Here is a 17,441-nt window from a genome sequence, read left to right on the forward strand (position 1 = left end):
GTGGAGTGGGCAGGGAAGAACATAATACAACCATACTGATAAGATCGAAAATCTATCTAGCACCATAACCTGTCTCCAACCACAGCTGATGGACATCCAGAGAAAAGTACAGGTGTGGTAATTCCCAGAGTATTCACCTGTCTCTAACCTTCTGGAAGAGCAAGGTGTCCCTGAGTACAGGTGGCATTTAAAATTTAATATATCTTGGTAGACTTTTCTTCCATTAATTTGGCCAATCAGTTTTTGAACCCACCTAAAATTCTAGCACCCACAAAAACCTGTGGCAAAGGGCTTCATGGACCTAACTACATGTTTTGTGAAGAAGGAACTCCTTTCACTGCATTTTGTTCAAGTCTTGATCTTTTCACTTTATGTGGTTTCTTTGAATGTGCCCTCCTTCGTACACTGAAAGGACGTTAAACAATGGTTCCTAATACTCCTTCTCCAGTCCCCTTTTACTTTACAGATCTCTGACATATTCCCTCCCTCAGCTGTATGTCCTAGGAATCCTGTGGAAGGAATCCTAATTTACTTATTTGTTCCTTATGCAGAGGCAAATGGCATTCCAATCATGCTGCAGTGGAGCATGCATTTTTAAATAGCAAGCAGCTGGTGGCAGTGTTTAAAGTGTCACTTGTGTCTGGCTAAAGCATTGCCTTTCATAGATACTTTACCATTGAACCATGTTTCCACCTCATCAAAAAACCTGAATCTTCCTTACAGAAGAGAGAACTGAAAGTTGTACCTGACAAAATAATATTGCCAAATCTTTTTCATCAGTATCAGTGATTATGCTTTTACAAGAAAATAAGGTAAACCAGGAACTGTGGTCTGGCCTTGGGGCCATGTAGCACAGCATAGCTCACCATGACCTAGTGAAACCCTCCTGGTAGAGTACTAATTTGCACAGACGAAATTCAGATCAGAGTCTGTGCTAACAGTGTAATAATCTGGACAGTAACAACACAGTTCTCAAGCCCATACTCTGGCTCTATTTAGTTCACTCATGCAGCTTTTCACTGCACAAAGCACAGGATACAGACAGCTAAGTGGCCACTTAGTCAATGTATCTAAAAGTCAAACTTTCTCTAGTAGTTTCAGCATACAGATAGAGCTGCTTTTCTTGCTCATTAGCAATCCTATTAGTGTAATGACCATCTGTTCTCAGCTGCCCTGACCTAGATGTTATCTATGTATCAGTAACAGACCTCTACTCTCAGCATTGTGAAAATACAGGGATTTGTCTAATTTTTCAACAAGGAAGATGTTTTATTGTTAAGCACAACCACTGGTATACATCTCCACAGATTTCCAGGGAAGCACTTCTGTAAGTTCTGTGGTATTCCCAGACACTCCAGATAACATGGGCCAAGAACTACTCCTTTATCAACACACATCTAAGTGATAATACACTACTCTGTGCTTTGCAGGCTCTATCGCTTTGAAAGCAATGAGAAACTCTCAACACTGGAAAGCACCAGAGGCAGAATGCTACGCTGGTCATCCTGACAGCCATGTCACTAGAGATGTGCAACCTCTCTTCTTTTCATCTCCAGCCCCAACAAAGTGCTGTGCCTCACTTAGCAGAAGAACCGCAATGCCGGACAGTGGTGGTAGCGGCAACAAAGAGATAGGGTTAGTCCTTGCTTACTGGTCATGCAAGAGTAAGGCAGAAGCTGACCAAACTTTATAGTCAGATTATACCAGTGAGATGGAGGCAGTAAGAGGAAGGCAGATAAGCATGTCTGTCAGATAGATCTAATGCAGCAAATCCTACTCTTGCTTCTCAGTGTGATTATTCAGGAAGATAAACAGAATGTGCAGCTCTCCCAGTCTAAGCACAACATTGACAGGCTTTGTACCATATTTGTCTGAGATATCCAAGATCTCTCCAATATGCACCTAGGATTTGAAAGACAAGACCAGTTAATCCCTTTAAGCTCTATTTAAAACAGTAAATTAAATATGCCTATGACTGTTCTCTGATTCTGAACTGTCACAGAACTGTCCACTATTTAAACTCACTTTCTTGCCCAAACAAGGTGGCAACATGCATACTGCCTTTAGGAAAGGGTGCCTGTTTAATGCTAACTCCTGACTATTTTTCAGAGACTGCATTTTGGCAATAGCCAGCTGTGCGAGCGTCATTCTAGTGATACCAGCATAGACAGCGCAGATCTGGCACACAGGCATGTTACCTGGCATTATTGACTTCAGTAATATTGACATAACCATAACATCATTCAACAGATGACTCATTTCTAGTCTGCATTCAGGAGGGTGTTTGCTGGACAGATGCCAAGCAGCAGAGGGCACCTTTCATGAGCTGTACATTGCTCAGCTGTTATAGTAATTGATAGCTATTCTATTTTTCTCTCTATTTTTCTATTAATTTATTTGTGCAGACTTTCTTTGGTGACTGAGATGCCTTTATTCTTTTCCCACCTTGTGCTCTTGCATCTTATGAAACAAACCTGAAAAAGTAAATAAATCAAAAACATACAGAGAAAGTGGTATGAGGCTTAATGCTGTACTTCTAGGATAAGAGACCACAACATACATTCAGGAGGCATATTTTTTGACTGAAAGATCTTAATTTCACTTCTTTTCGGCAAATTGTGTTCTAGGAGGGAATATTAGAAGACGTTGCTTATGGTGCCATATATCAAGTAAATATTGACTTAGTGCAGTTACTCTGGATTGACAGCAATGTTAAAAAAAACATTTTTTAGTGAATGGGGTGAATGAGGATGAAAAAGAGGGAAACTTTTGCTTTTTCATTATTTTCTATGCAAATGCAGTGGCAATCCATAGAAATTGTGTGTGCTGCACTTTCTAGTGGTGGTATTAGGGTTAGGACATGGCAAAGCAGCACTGTGCTATGCTTGAGGCTGCACCAAAGAGGCCCATAACCCTGGGAGTTCATCTAGCCCTAGCAGTCTCTGCAACTGCAGTTTCTCAAGGTTTGCCTAGGAGCTTCTGCAGTGTCTGCCTCAGCTCAATCTCCCTGCCTGTCCTCTATGCTGGAACATATGAACAGCCTGATGATAGTTTTTGGCACAGCTTCCACTGCCCTCCAGATAAATCTGGGGCTTTAGGGTCTCTTTTCTCCAACCTGACTGACTCTTGTTTGTGTTGTCAAGAGACCTTGACGGGAGCAGGGAATAAGGTCTCATCTTAGGTTTGCATTTTGAAATGTAGTTTATTTTATTTATGATTTTATTTATCCTTTTTTAATAATGTAATTCAATTTTGACAGTAACAAAAGAAACCCATAAATGTGTTTAATAGGAAAGATTCTTTTTTTTTCGCTTCTAGGCATCTGTTCAAGGCTGGTCCCCACTGAGTGCTTGGGATCTGTGATTATGTAGGTGATGGTGCTATACTTCCAGCTGGTTCATCTATCCATGTGGGGCTCAGGCATTTGGAGGCTGTACCATTTCCACCCCCACATTTCACCATATGTTCAGTCACTTGATGGCTGATTATAGCTGAGCAAATAGTTTATAATGAATAACTTATTCAACTCATTAAGTTTGCTTTCTTCTTGTGGCATATCCTTTGGCAGACTGTTTTCTTCAAATACATTTGTCAGCCAGAATTATTTAACCAGTTTCTTTTAGCAACATACAACAACATTCTGAGCAATGCTGTGGTTGAATTTACTATTCAAAGGCAGTTGATTAGTTAGTTAGTTAATTGCTCAAATAAATAATGCAGTATTGTTTCTGTTTCTTGCCTGCTTAGACACTTGTGTAAGTCTTCCCTATTAACTTAGAGAATCCCCCTGGGGTCTGTGCTGCTGAAAGTTCATCTTAAATGTATCCCAGTTTTAATGGACCTAGCTCTGTTGGCCTATTCTTTTGGTTATTCTTTTAGTCAAGCCTTTGTCAGTGCAGGGAAATGGATAAAAACATCTTTGGGTCTCCTTATTCTGGGCTCAGTTATTATCTTAAGAATAACACATAGTTAATATAAACAAATGGCTCTAGATACATTTTAAAAAGGAAACGATTGTGACAAGTCCTCTGAACTTCAGTAATCCAGTCTAATCTTATTAAAATAGGAGTATTTAACAGCTCCATCTGCTAAGTACGTTAACTCAAACAGCAGGAAGAAAACCCTTAAGTTTCTTTCTGAGATGCAAGTGTTCTTAAGCATTCATAATTTTTTGGAGAGCAGTAGACAGTGTGCCAACAGTATCACAGAATTGTAATCTAATGATGATTAAATTATGAAGTTGGTCCAAGGGATTTGTGGAAGACAAAAAAGATCAAATCAATCTCTGATGCAAACTGTTGAGTGTGGGAGCCAAAACAAGGGTGAAGATTTTGCTAGCAAATGCGGCAAAGCTGAAGTGTTTCTACCAGTTCAGTATGTTTTCGCATGAATAGTCAATGAAAAATGAAGTGACAAGCCAAGAATCTCCTGCAAATATGTTCATTTTATGGCAAATTAGTGTTATCTATTTAATTTACAGATATGCTTTTCTAAAATTCTTTGAGATATTTAATACAATTCACAGTATTATACCATGTGGTGTATAAGAATAAAGCAGTTAATCCCAATAAATAGGGATTCACTGAAGTGATAGAACATTAACTGCCCCCTCTGGATTTGTTTGTAGTAAAATGGAGTGAATAGCAACATTGTGTTGGAAAAGGGGCTCATTCAGACAAAAGGAGAGTGTTGAAATGAATTAGCCTTAGTTGTATTAACAGACTTGCTGCCAGAATTGTTGAAAAATGGAGAAGAATCAAGGCTGTTGTGAATGGTAGGTTTAGAAAAAAGTAATTATGGTGTTTGTCTGTAGATATCAACTAAAATTTTTGAATGATGTTGGCTGAACGGGATAATCCTGTATTCTTTTCATTATGGTCAAGGCTGTAGTAATGGCCCCTTAAGGGAACTTTTGTTCCAGACCAGACCTTTCCAGCTGGGATTTGGGAATTTAGGGCTCTGTGAAATCAGCAGAAGACAGAAAGAGAAACCTAATCATGGACCTTCTTGGCACCAGATCAGCTGAGGGAAGCTAGGAAAGAGGCCCACAAAGATTTTTAACAGGGTTTCCAGTTATTCAATTTTCTCATTCTCTCCTTTATGAAGTTTCCATGAGCACCTGTACTCAGATAGGACTCTAATTGTTTTCCAGTTACTATTTATACTATGCCACTAAACTTACTGATAGTATAAAGCGGTGTTTAAAACTGTCGGCAAATCATTCTGAGCCCCTAACGCGAACATTTTCATGCCTGTATCCTGATAGATAGAGGTGTGGTGGTGAGGATGACTCAGATGTCTATTGTTTCATGTTTTGAGTTTCTTGCAAGTGAAGTTTGTGCCAAGTACGTAGTTCTCCACTGGGAGATTGAAATAATTTGTTGCTCGGATTAATAAATGAGTGTCTCTTGGTGAGACTGGAGATAGGCCTGAGTGATCCCAGTTGTCCTGACTTCTTCTAGAACTTTGTTCATCTACCTACTTCCTCCAGCTGGTTGGAAACTCAGGCCTTCAGCATCATAGTAAGTTTTTGTCCTTTAGCACACAACCTTTCAGGTCTGCCACAGCCACAGGGAAGAAGGGACAGGTAGAGAGACAAGCTTACAAAGCCCAATGTGCCTTTCAGTGCCATCCATTACTGCTCTTTCCTTAACTACTTATGTTTTTATCTCAGAAGATGGATTTTCTTCACCAGGTAGCATCTTTATCTGCAAGAAAAACAAGGCTTTCCTTTGGAGCAAAATAAAGATTGTTCAGGGAAATAAGTAGATTGTTTCACTTGCACAGTACCCCTTGACTCCACACATACCAAAGACACTTGTCTCATGATTAAGCTCTGTGAACTCCACCAGCAGGGATTTTAGTAATGTCCACGAGAAGTTTTTCCATGCACACAACCCTCAAGCTGTGTAGAGGTGAAAGTTGAAAATTCCTTCAGAGTTGTTTCATGCCTGTTTCCTTAGTTATTGCACAGTGTTGTTGTGAGCCCCACAGTTCACTTTTTCTATGACAGCAATGAGATAGAACCAACCTGCTGCTGCCACCCTGCTGCCACTGGCCCCTTTTGCAGCCCTGTGCTTCTCTGAAGGATAGCAGCTGGCAGAGGATGATCTCTATGAGATAGCGTAGCAGAGTGGTCATTTGCTCTAATCTGGGAAGAGGAGGTCCCTCATCCTCCTGAAAACATCTGTGAAGTGAAGTGAATAAGAAGTGAAGAAGATCTGTGATTTAGAAACTTCTCTCTTTTTCTCTCTGCCTTTATATATACACATTTTTAATCAAAACTTGAAAATAAACTCTGACAAATGCAATTGTGCAGTCAGAGGTTCTTGTATGCAAATGATTTTCTTCAGGCTCTGTTTGGAAGGGTTACGGATAGTTAGTCAAGCTGGCTTTTTTGCTATGGAATTCCAAGTTCCTTGTCAAACTGTTATTTTTCAGCTAGTGACCTTTGCATTAGTGATATTGCATGTTTAGAAAAAACAAGCAGTGAGTAAAGACAACTTCTCCCTATTTCAAGGAAAGGAAAAGTTGCCAAACCAGATAATTTAGACATCTCATGCATTTTTTCATGGAAATGATTAATAGCTTTTCCTCTGCAGAACACACTGTAAACTCAAAACTTCTGCTTATAGATGTCTCTGATTTGATGCAAATTCAGATATCATGGATTTCCATCTATGTCAAAAATAGATTTTTTCTAGTGACAGTACAGGATTTGGACCCCACAGGACAATGAAAGAAAGCACGAAAATACTGTTCTGTAGCAGAACAAGTAAAAGCAGAGCATAACCCTAATGGATCTTCCAGTGAATATTCTCTCTGAACATTTAATGCATTGGTCCTTATTTTAGAGTTTACGTATCACCACTGTATATAAGTATGTTTTATTGTTTGCATATTCATTGTTGAGCCTTCTTTTTCTACTTAATAATTTCACAAGCTCTTTAGCTCAGGAGTAAGCATAGTCTAGAGCAGAGAATAAAGGACATGTCATGGATCAAGACCAGAGCAGCATGAAAGCAGTTCCCACTGCCAGTATGTGCTCATGTGCTCACGTAGGCCTGTGTGATGTTGTCCTGATTGAATGTCCTCAGCCTTTTTACTGTGGCTCCAAGCCTGGCTGAGGTGACAGTGCAGAAAGAAAGACTGCTCATGCAAAAAGTGTTTCTGTGGCTAGAGTTTGTCATTGCTCCCCTAGACCCATTGCCCTCTGTTTTCAAACAGGCTGGATTCTGTCCCAAAGAAGCCATCATTTAACCCTTAAACAGAAGTATAGCAGTCTCTCCCCTTTAATATTAGAGTGGGGCTGCCAAAATAGTGGGAATGTGACTCCACAGAGCTCTAGGTATTCAAATTAAGGGTTCATTTACACTATAGAGACTAACTATCTCACAGAGTCTTTAGCTTCAAATTCAAACAGGCTACATATTATCAAGCTCCCTTGTGCTCATGAGGGGTTAGTGATTTAATTTTAGTGAAAGATTGGGTTATAAAATCATCACAAATCAGGGTCTGGATTAAGTCCTGGACATATGCCTGTTTTGTGTCAGCCATAACCTAGCCCAGTACTGAATCCTTTCAGGTTATCTAGTCCCAGTATGAAACAGAACATATCCTAAGCTGGTCTGTTGTAGAGCTTATAATGAACATCCAGCCAGGAAGAACAGATCTAGTGGAAATCCTTCCATCTTGTCTTTCATTGTGTGTTTATAACACAATGCTTCTCTTTCCATTTTATTTTTGAGAAAGAGAATATTATATCTTTTGGGGTTATAGTGCGTGCTGCTATCTGGGAGCTGCCAGGGAAAGTTTTGTCATGTGCATTACATAGCCTTTATGGTGAGGATTTTGTCTCACCACCCTTGCTTATTTCAAGAGGAAAATATCTGTGGGTTTTGGTACTGTGTGTAATTTGTCTACAAAAGCCATTAATGAAAAGGACTTAAAAATGTCCCAAAAAGGAGATAGAAAAAACAGTCATTTTCTTCTGCCATTTAAACTGTTCCTGACCCTGAAGCCTATTTCTGTAATGCTAGTGGAAATAGAGAAATGTGAATGTTGTACAAAAAGAGGATCAGACTCATAAACTGTCCATACCCTCTCCTAGGGCATTATTCAATGGAATTCATTGTAGGACAGGCTGTTACTCATGTGGAGCATCAAAAATTTAAACATGCTTACTCAAACTTTTTAAATCCTAACCATCTGGAAGGCAGACAGAACAGTGGAAAACATACTACCAGACCTGGCCCAAGTCCACCAAGCTAGTTACCACTAAAACATTATGCTGATGACTTCAGTACCTCTTAAGCAAACCATTGCTATAACTATGGAAGCACCAAATAAGGATTTGTTTAAAACCCTGAGTTCTGGTTTAATGAACTCATTTAGATCAATTTGGCTTGCTGATCTGTGTCACTGTAATGTCTGTTTTCAGACTCAGTCTACTGAATTCCTCGTTTATAAACCAAACCATATGATAAGAACAGTGGAGTGGAAGGGTTGCCCAGCTGGACCTTTCGTTAGGAGTATCAAACAAGAACAAATAAGACATTTCCCTTTCTCGGAAAGAAGGCAGAAGGAAAGCTGATCCTTTTTTCCCACTGCCTGGCTCCAGCAGGCCTGAGTGGCCCAGTAAGCTGTTTTAGATCTTTCCAGGGAGTCCTGTGTGGGGACTACCGATAAAAAGAAAAAAATGGGGCCTGTGGAGTCCAACAAATAACAAAGATGTGCCCAAGGCCCAGGATAGTGCTCATATTGATGACCCCGTTTGTTCCAGATGTTGACTTGTGGGGAAGAATATGCCCTTAGATTGATACCATTTATAAACCGCAACACATCCTACTACAAAGCTGATGTTAGAAACTATTAAATTACCATCTTTAGAGCTATACATTGTATTTATATACAGACAGAGGTAATGCTTAAATTAGTGAAAAATGACTTAAAATATGAAGCTGGATTTATATTGTCAAGCAGCTGTCCATCAACTTTCAATGTGAGCTGCATGAGAGTGCCTACAAAGTGGGATTGCATCAGTTTTTGCAATGGGCAGATAATGGTGTGGAACAAAATACATGGAGGTTAATGACATGCTTGTTTCCTTCAAATCCAAGCTGGAGAGAAGCGAGATTGTGGCATGGGTGACTCTGTGTTAAATAGATTAGCACTGACTAGATATAACCAAGACATCTGTGAGCCAGTCTCTGACAATGTGAAGTATTTTCTTTCAGATACACTGTTAAATAATCACTTGGAAAGTATGGATTATCACATTTGTTTTATGTTGCTATATTTTGAGTATGATGTAATTTAAACTGGAAAAATGTTTGCAAGAGGATACTTACAGTTTTTCTGAAGCTATTTTGTTTTTCCAGATTTAATCGTAGGTGCATTTGGAGCTGGAAAAGCTGTTGTTTACAGGTATGTGGTAATATAATGGAATTTGTATTTTACAGCTTCAGTGGAACATCTGCAAAGAAAACTAATTCCACATTTTTGTATTACACTGGTGGAATGTGTAAAAGATGATAATTATGAATGATAATTAAGCATATTTATACAACAAATGCTGTTGCTTTGTTAGCTTGTTTTCCCACGTGCTCAGAACTTTCCATTTTTAATTAAACTTTCCTTGTTTATTCTTAGTTCAAGAAACGTTTTTGGATAGTGTGACTCTCAGCGCATTTTAAATTAGTCAAGAAAGGAAAAAAGCATCTTTTGTACCTATAAAGCAAGCCTCCCAGTCCTATATAATTAAAAAGATCTCACTACGGCACATAAGAGAAAAATTCAAAAAGCACAACATTGAAAATTCATTTCTTTCCAGAGGGAATGGTCCTAGTAAGAATTTTAGATTTTCAAGTGACAGTTTTTTGGAGGGCATGTACACTGGGATGGGAACTATTAGAAACAAAGACTGCAAAGACAGTTTAGAAAAGATATATGAGAGCCTGTTAGGTAAATCTCCATAGTTGTTGCTGACTACTACAGTTTTCACCAAATGCACAGTTTGGTTAGCGATATAAATTATAACTAACAAATGCATAAACTAAAATTTGCTGCTGCTGTTCTGTTAGTCCAGCCATGCTGACAATTCTTGATGGGTAAGTATTCAACTAAATACTCACCATTGCTGCAGCAATGTAGTCATATTTTCTGATTGCTATCTTCTTATTGTCTGTATTCCCAGCAGTACCTGTCTGAAAGAAGGCATATTCTACTTCCCAACTGAATATTTGTCAAAGTATAAGAATTAGACTTGATTTTCCTACTGCTCTATGTAAGAAGCATGCAAATACTTTGCAATGCATCACTTTGCAGTGACATAAATGACTGCACATGATGTGAAACATTGAAGAGCTAGTTCCTGTGTATTTTAGATAGCAATAAAAGATGTGCTTTATTTAATTTCAATAAATGAATAGTGAGAGGCCCTCAACCCTTCCTTTGCTGGCCAAAGTATATCAAATGTGCAACATGTCATCCTGGAGAAACAGTTCTATTAACTGAAATTTGCTAGAAAAAAATGTTTTCCTTGTTGAACAACAATAAAGAAAGTTATTTTATTTTTTGAGTCTTGTTGAAGTGATATATAAAAATAATCATACCAGATCAAATATATAGGGCAAATAACTTTGTGATAAGCTATTTTTGGCAGAATTATGTAAGATGCTGTAAAATAGTATCACTGTCTTAGAAAACAAAATTTAGACCCTTTCTTGTTTTCCTTTCTCCTTTAAACTGCTCTCAATTATAGCTCATTACTTAATAACATGTTGTTATTAGTAGGGATGTTTGACATCACTACAACCATATATTCACATACCCAGTGACATTTTACATGATTGCTCCTAGTTTACAAAGTCAGTTGGCTCAAGAGTGGTCAGATAGGGTTTTACCCTATTGCTGGCTCAAGATATTCCAGACCAAATTCTATTTTAAGCAAATTAAGTTCACTTTTTGAAGAATCTTGAATGGAGGTGGCAAATCTGAAAATGTCATTGTTCATGGAGAAAACAACAGTTTGTAAAATAATTGCTAAAGAACTGCTGTAATTCCCAAAAGGCAGGTTCTGGTGCTTTGTGAAAACCCAGTGTAATGGGATGTGTCTGATGTATCTGAGCCCAGAACATACTTACTAGAAGTGCAGGATACTGCTTTGCTGATACTGTCTGCTCTTACCTGTGACTTCTGTGAAGAAATTCCAAAATATCATAGTAGGAGTGATCATAATTTCTGACAAAAAATATCCTTTTGGGTAGGAGCAGCACTTAAAGTGTTTTCTCCCAAGTAATCCCACATTTCCAGCTTCTCTGCAGCCATCTCATTTGTATGTTTTCTCTGCTGCAATTTACCTACTAATGTGATCCTGCTATATGTAGTGAACCCTATTTCTGTCCCTCAGAGCCAGGCCTGTTGTGACAGTGAATGCTCTACTCATTCTGAACCCCATGATTGTGAATCCGGACAATAAAACTTGTCAGCTCCCTGGCTCTCAGCTTTTGGTGGCCTGGTAAGTTCATAATTAGACAAAAACCACTGTCATCTTCCTCTTCTTTCTCGAATAACTTTCTACTCATAACTTGTCTGGCAGCTTTTTGTTCAACCTGTAAGTGTTCAAACATGCTTTGAGTCCAACAAAAATTTATATAGGACAGAATTCTTTTTCGTACCCTTCACTACCTCACAGCTTCTCAAAATGAAGTAGTGGAAAGTTCAATCTTGTGTTCAGTCTGAGTACCATTATCTCCTCCATATGAAGATGCTCAGCATCAGCGTTTACGTGAAGATTTCAGATGCCTAAAATATAAAACAACTAAGACAGACAAAATGCAGAAACATAGGTCTGCCAAAACACACATCTTTTTGAGAAAATGTCACTGAAAGTAGTACGAGAAGTGGGTGGTTCCACCATTCTCTGTTGAGGAAAGAGATCTCAGTCCTTTATGGAAGAGGTAAGATGTATCGCCTTGTCCTGCTGCTCATGCAGAGAGCAGTTCACAGGATGTTGTACCAGGCTGTCATTGTTCAGAGGAAAGTTGTTTTAGCATATCATATAGGACAATGTCAAATACTTCCTTAGAGAAACCCTCCACCACAGTAACATTTAACTTTGAAAAGGAAAAGGACATTCAAAAAGTGGAAGACAATTAAAACAATTTAAAATCACCTCAAAAGGATGAAAACGAGTGTAGGACAGTTGGAGGCTATTTAAAAACATGTTACAATTAAAAAAATCATTATGACCAGAAGAAGTTCATCTAAGAGTCATAGAGGAACTCGACTCTGATATCATTAAACCACTAAATACATAGGCTATTAAATGCAATTGATGCAGCTTGTGACTCATTAAGTTCCTACACTTGCTGATTTCCAAAATCTGGGAGAAGGTTCCAGGAGACTTTCAGTCTTGCCCTATTACTTTAATCTTTACCTGACTGCTCATATATATCATTTCATTTCTCATTTTACATCCTGTGTAGATAATTGTCCATCTACAGAGCAACAGAGAATGCTTTTGGTAGAAATGCAGGGTCCCAGAACATTTCTCTATAATTGAAATGGTTTTAGTGAATATTTTTTCAAAATTCATCCTGAATTAATCTGTGTATATTGAGAGTCCTGTGAGCTAGTCAAGGCAATGGAATAAACAGCTTTGTACCAGAAAGTGGAGACAGGAAAATGGAGCTGGTTGGCTGAAATTTTTCTGATGATTTGTTTCTATGGAAAAACACCAATTTTCTAAAAAGCAAAACCTTTAACAGAAACATGTCATCTGCAAAAATGATTTTATAAAGAAGAACTTCTAAAAGGTCTTTAAAAAGCTTTGACATTTCTTGGATAGACCATCCTGATTTTTCGATTTGTGCAACTTCTGTTTTAATATTTTATGTAATACCAATTTTAAAATACCCAGATTGGGCTGAAGCAGTTTCATCATCCAAATGGTGCTTTTTTCAGGACATCAATCTTTTAGAATTTTTAAGAATATTTTATTCTATAATGGAATTCAAAATCATAATGCTTGCCATCAGTTTAGGGGAAGAAAAAGGGAGTTTTTCTACACTAGAGAAATACATAAACATACCTCTGTTAAAAAAGATTCCTGATTGTTTAAAAAGTGGAGAAAAAGTGAAGCATACTATTTAACATGTGTTTTTTCATTATTTTTCATTTTTGTGTTAGAATAAGCTAGAAAATGTTTGTTTTTTATCTACAAGAGTTTTAGTAGGAGCCTAATTTATTTTCTTTCTGCTTTATTCTAAAATATTCTTCCCTAAAGATTTAGATCATAGTATGAAATATTTATCTTAGACTTCTAAAATGACGGAGGAGCAGCTGCTATTTTCCATGCTATAATTTTTCTCTTTAGTTGATATAAGCTTGTATCGTACATATGAAAACAATTAGCAGGGAAACTCCAACAGACAAAGAATTCCTTGGTCCCCTGGGATAGATTTCTGTATCTCTTAGCCAGCTGTGCAACTTGTGTAAAATGTCTACTGATTGACATTGCAAAATCAGAATGAAAGGAAAGCTCCTACCAGAAGAGTTTCAGGAAGTGTAAAGTATGAATAATGTTGATTGTTGTACATTTTCAAGTATTAGGAAAACATTATTTTAACTATAATATAAATTGAAAAATGAAGCACAGAGGAAACATGCATGTGAAGTCATTTTTATACTGACTCTGTAAAGAAATGTCCTGAACTCCTAGAAGTATATATGTTTCTTTCTCTGTTAATTTAAAATGTGGCTATTCCTTGAGTTCCCCAAACCAGCAAATTTAGAACAAATTCTGTAATTTTGTAATCCAAAAAATAGGAAATAACATTTTAAATGAAATTGTGTGAAAGATGGAGGTTAATTTCTTTCTTGTGTGTTAATAGTTCCTACAAGTAAGCTTCAACCATTATATTTTTTAATGTGCCTATAGATAAATCTCGTACATCTTTTAGGCTTACATACTTTTTTGTGGTCTTTGTTTTCCTCAGCTTTTCTTTTTATGTAAAGCTAAATCATCCCTCAAAATCTCCGCAGCATCTCCTTATCAAAATGATGAGCATTTCTAGTTTGTCTGTGTTTCTGGTCAAACTTTGTGATCTCATTAGAACTATTTCTGCATCAAATATCCTAAAAATCACAACTGTGTGGCCAAATTCTGCCTAACCTGTAAATTTACCTCTCAGACAATCAGAGGCCAAGAGACTAATAAACTGCAAAATTTTGCTCTTTCTCATTGCTATTTCCTTCTTGCCTGCTGTGGGAGGATTAAATCTTTGCTCTTACAGTAATAGTTAAGACTGCAGTTATCAAATGTGTGTGAGAAATTATTGTATTCATTACAGCATTAGTGTTTCCAACCAATGCAACTCGTAGCAGATTGAGCATACACTAAAATTATGCTGTTTAACACGTAGTACCTTTCTGATTGCAACAGATCGGTGTATTTCAAGCTGAATTTTAATGTGAACCATGTTTTAAATATGAGTACAAAAATTATGTTAGCTCTCAAAAGAGCGATTACTGAGTATGATATATGATGGCAGTACATGAGTTTACATTTGAGGAAATAGACTTGTGTTATAACATGTCAGAATGGCATTTGAAGCCTGATATCTAAACTGTATTTTTGCAGCTACATAAGCTTTTCTCGTTCCTGCTGTTCTTGTCCTTGTGTATTGGCAAATGATCAGTTCTTTGTCTGTTAACTTAAAATTCTAAAGAAGTGGAAATATGACTGAATTTGCAGTTTCTCCATGGAATGTGTGTCAAGATTCCTAATACATTTGGCAGCTATGGTTAAGTATAGTTTAATAGCATACAGCAAACTGTTTGCCCAAGAGGAAGATGTTGAATAAGGTCATGAGAGTTAAATGAATCCCAGATGTGGCACATTTTCATTACATTTGTCAGAGGAAGCAAATACTCAATTACAATATGATTATAGCTTATTTTAGAGGTGATAGTACTGGTTTTGAATCCACAGCATGGGTAAGTTAGCACACTGGTTAGCAGCAGTGAGGAGATTTAAGAGCAATAGCTATTTCAGAAATGTTTTTATTTAACCCAAGCTGTTGTTATAAGATGTACATATTTCTCATCTCCCAGTGTGGACCTACTATTCCTGTTTAGCTAAGTCTTCCATATTAAAAACAAAACATTTTCTGAACCCATGAAAATACGCTGTAAGAATGCCTGGTAACCAGGGACTCCTACGAGTTGTAGGGTGTCTCAAATCTTTATTCACCCAAACAGTTTTGTTACTATGCACGGGACATCTTTGGGAATAATGGTATGGAGAACGAAGCCCTTTTTGTATGTGACAACAGATATCACACATAAGAGCATGTTTTCAATCATGGATTTCTTGTGTTGTCAGTTAGCAAGGAAACATGCCTGCTAATAACATCAATATCATTATAACAGTTTCTGTGGCCAAAAGTATTTCTTGAAAGCTTTTTAAAAATACAATTCAGTTAAATATTTTTATAACTTGCATGAGCTCTTCACAAAGTGAAACCTTTCTGTAAGCATTTACAATTTTTATATTTTATAAATAGCTATTCTAGTAAGCCTTGTTAGAAAGTATCAATCAATAAAACTAGAGAAGGTTTCTTCTCACAGTTGCTGAGTATAACTGACAATATGTATTGCTTGGCTTATAGAAAACTAGAAATAGAGTTTATTATGAGAAATAACTTATTATGGTTGAGGTAGAGTTTTTATCCTGCTGTTATCTTTTTGATGTGAATATTGCCCAAGAAAGCCTGCTAAAGACACTGAACAGACAAATGAAAGGTGAACTTATTAGCTAAAAATGTATTGCATCAATATATTGAATAACAAGCATGAGTAACTAGTTTCTCTGCCTTTTGGTTTAGTTCATGTAACTGCCAACTTCTTCAAAGCTTGACAAATTAAAATACATTTTCATCAGTCTTGTGCAACAAAAATTCAATTGATATGTTTACAATAATATCTACCCTCTTGAAATCATGAGTCTTATGTTAATGTCAAAGGAGATCACCCTCTGTGTTTTGGTTCACTAGCAGACAGCTTAGGTGGTGGCTACATGCTCAGAGATTTTTCTTTTTTGGCCATGATGAACCAGAGAGGACTTATGCAGATGGCCTCATACAAAGATGATTTGCTGAAGCTCAACTTCAGGAATCCAACTTTACCAATGATATTCGCAGAGTGGTCTGTGCAGGCTGCCTCTTGAATCGGAGGGAAAAGACAGTCTTCTCTATATCTTCCCTGACAAGATGGTCAGAGCTTTTCTTCCTTTGATTATTAGTGGAGCCTAGAAGACTTGCTAGCTTGGTTAGGAGGTACCTTAGGTGCCTAGGTACACATTACTGTGAACATCTTTTTTAAAAAATGAAAGGAAAATTAAATGTCATGATTTGGGGGAATTGCTGCTTCCCAGGTCAGCTCTCCTTCTGTTAGTAATTACTTTTCTCTTTTTATATAGTTTTACTGTAAGAGTCTGTGCAGCTTTTGAAGGTCAAACTATTTCAGATGAGATAGGTAAGAAATTTTTTATATTTATGTAAATTTACCCAGACCCACTTAATTTCAGCTGTATTTTTTTCTTGTGCATTCAAAGATGATAGAAGTGAGATCTTTCTAAGGTAAGAAATACTGTTTAAAATAAATATAAGCATGGTTTAAAAATATATATAAGCACGAAGCTTGTATTTTCACTTGAAGGATTTTTTATTCAGTTTAAGCCAAACACAAACAAGAATGTAGCTACTGGGGGGATGTTCTCTTTTGGAAAAAAAAAAACAAAAAAACAAAAAACATAATAACTAGAAGTCCTGTACAGTGCAGATATGCTCTGTAAATAAAGTTACAAAACGTAACTGAAATTACCCATATTCCATCTCTGAATCAAAAAGCTAGTGTGCTTTCAAACAGACAAGCACTTGTAGGTGTGGATTACTTTTACTTGAAAGACTTTGTTAGAATAATTAACTGTAATACATAACAATTTTTTTACTAGCTTTTCTTTCCACTGCTAAATAAATGAATATTCAATTTACTTATATCCTCTAGTGCTGAAAGGTGAATTGCAATTAGATTCATTGAAACAGAAAGGAGCTGTTAAGAGGACCCTCTTCTTTGATTACCATCAGTCACATTATTACTTCTCCCTTGTGATGGAAAGACAGAAACAGCTCCATTGTCAGGACTTTCTTGTATATCTCAGAGTAAGTTGTTTAAAATATTTTGGACTGTCATTTCATCATTTGAGTAGTACCAGGGATTTGAAAAGAATAATAAAAAAAAGGCATGTTTCTTATGGCAGTCATCTGAAAAATAAGAACAATTTACTGGGGAACCCACGATTACAGAAATGCAATTAACTCACATTTATATACTTAATGTAAGGCCTGATCTGAGTGTCCAGTCTATTCTTCTGTCAG

The 17,441-nt window shown here is 37.1% G+C and overlaps 1 protein-coding gene across 1 annotated transcript in view; it reads left to right on the forward strand.

Annotated features, from left to right (window-relative positions):
* The window catches only part of ITGA8 (integrin subunit alpha 8), a 108,663-nt gene that overhangs the window by 35,222 nt on the left and 56,000 nt on the right, over nucleotides 1-17,441 (forward strand). The window contains exons 14-17 of the mRNA XM_062567608.1: nucleotides 9,381-9,426; nucleotides 11,411-11,518; nucleotides 16,484-16,539; nucleotides 17,071-17,225. Of these exons, the coding sequence (XP_062423592.1) occupies nucleotides 9,381-9,426; nucleotides 11,411-11,518; nucleotides 16,484-16,539; nucleotides 17,071-17,225 (365 nt within the window). The remainder of the gene's footprint in view (nucleotides 1-9,380; nucleotides 9,427-11,410; nucleotides 11,519-16,483; nucleotides 16,540-17,070; nucleotides 17,226-17,441) is intronic.

Source organism: Rhea pennata, chromosome 2 (assembly GCF_028389875.1).
Source record: "Rhea pennata isolate bPtePen1 chromosome 2, bPtePen1.pri, whole genome shotgun sequence".
Classification (NCBI taxonomy): domain Eukaryota; kingdom Metazoa; phylum Chordata; class Aves; order Rheiformes; family Rheidae; genus Rhea; species Rhea pennata.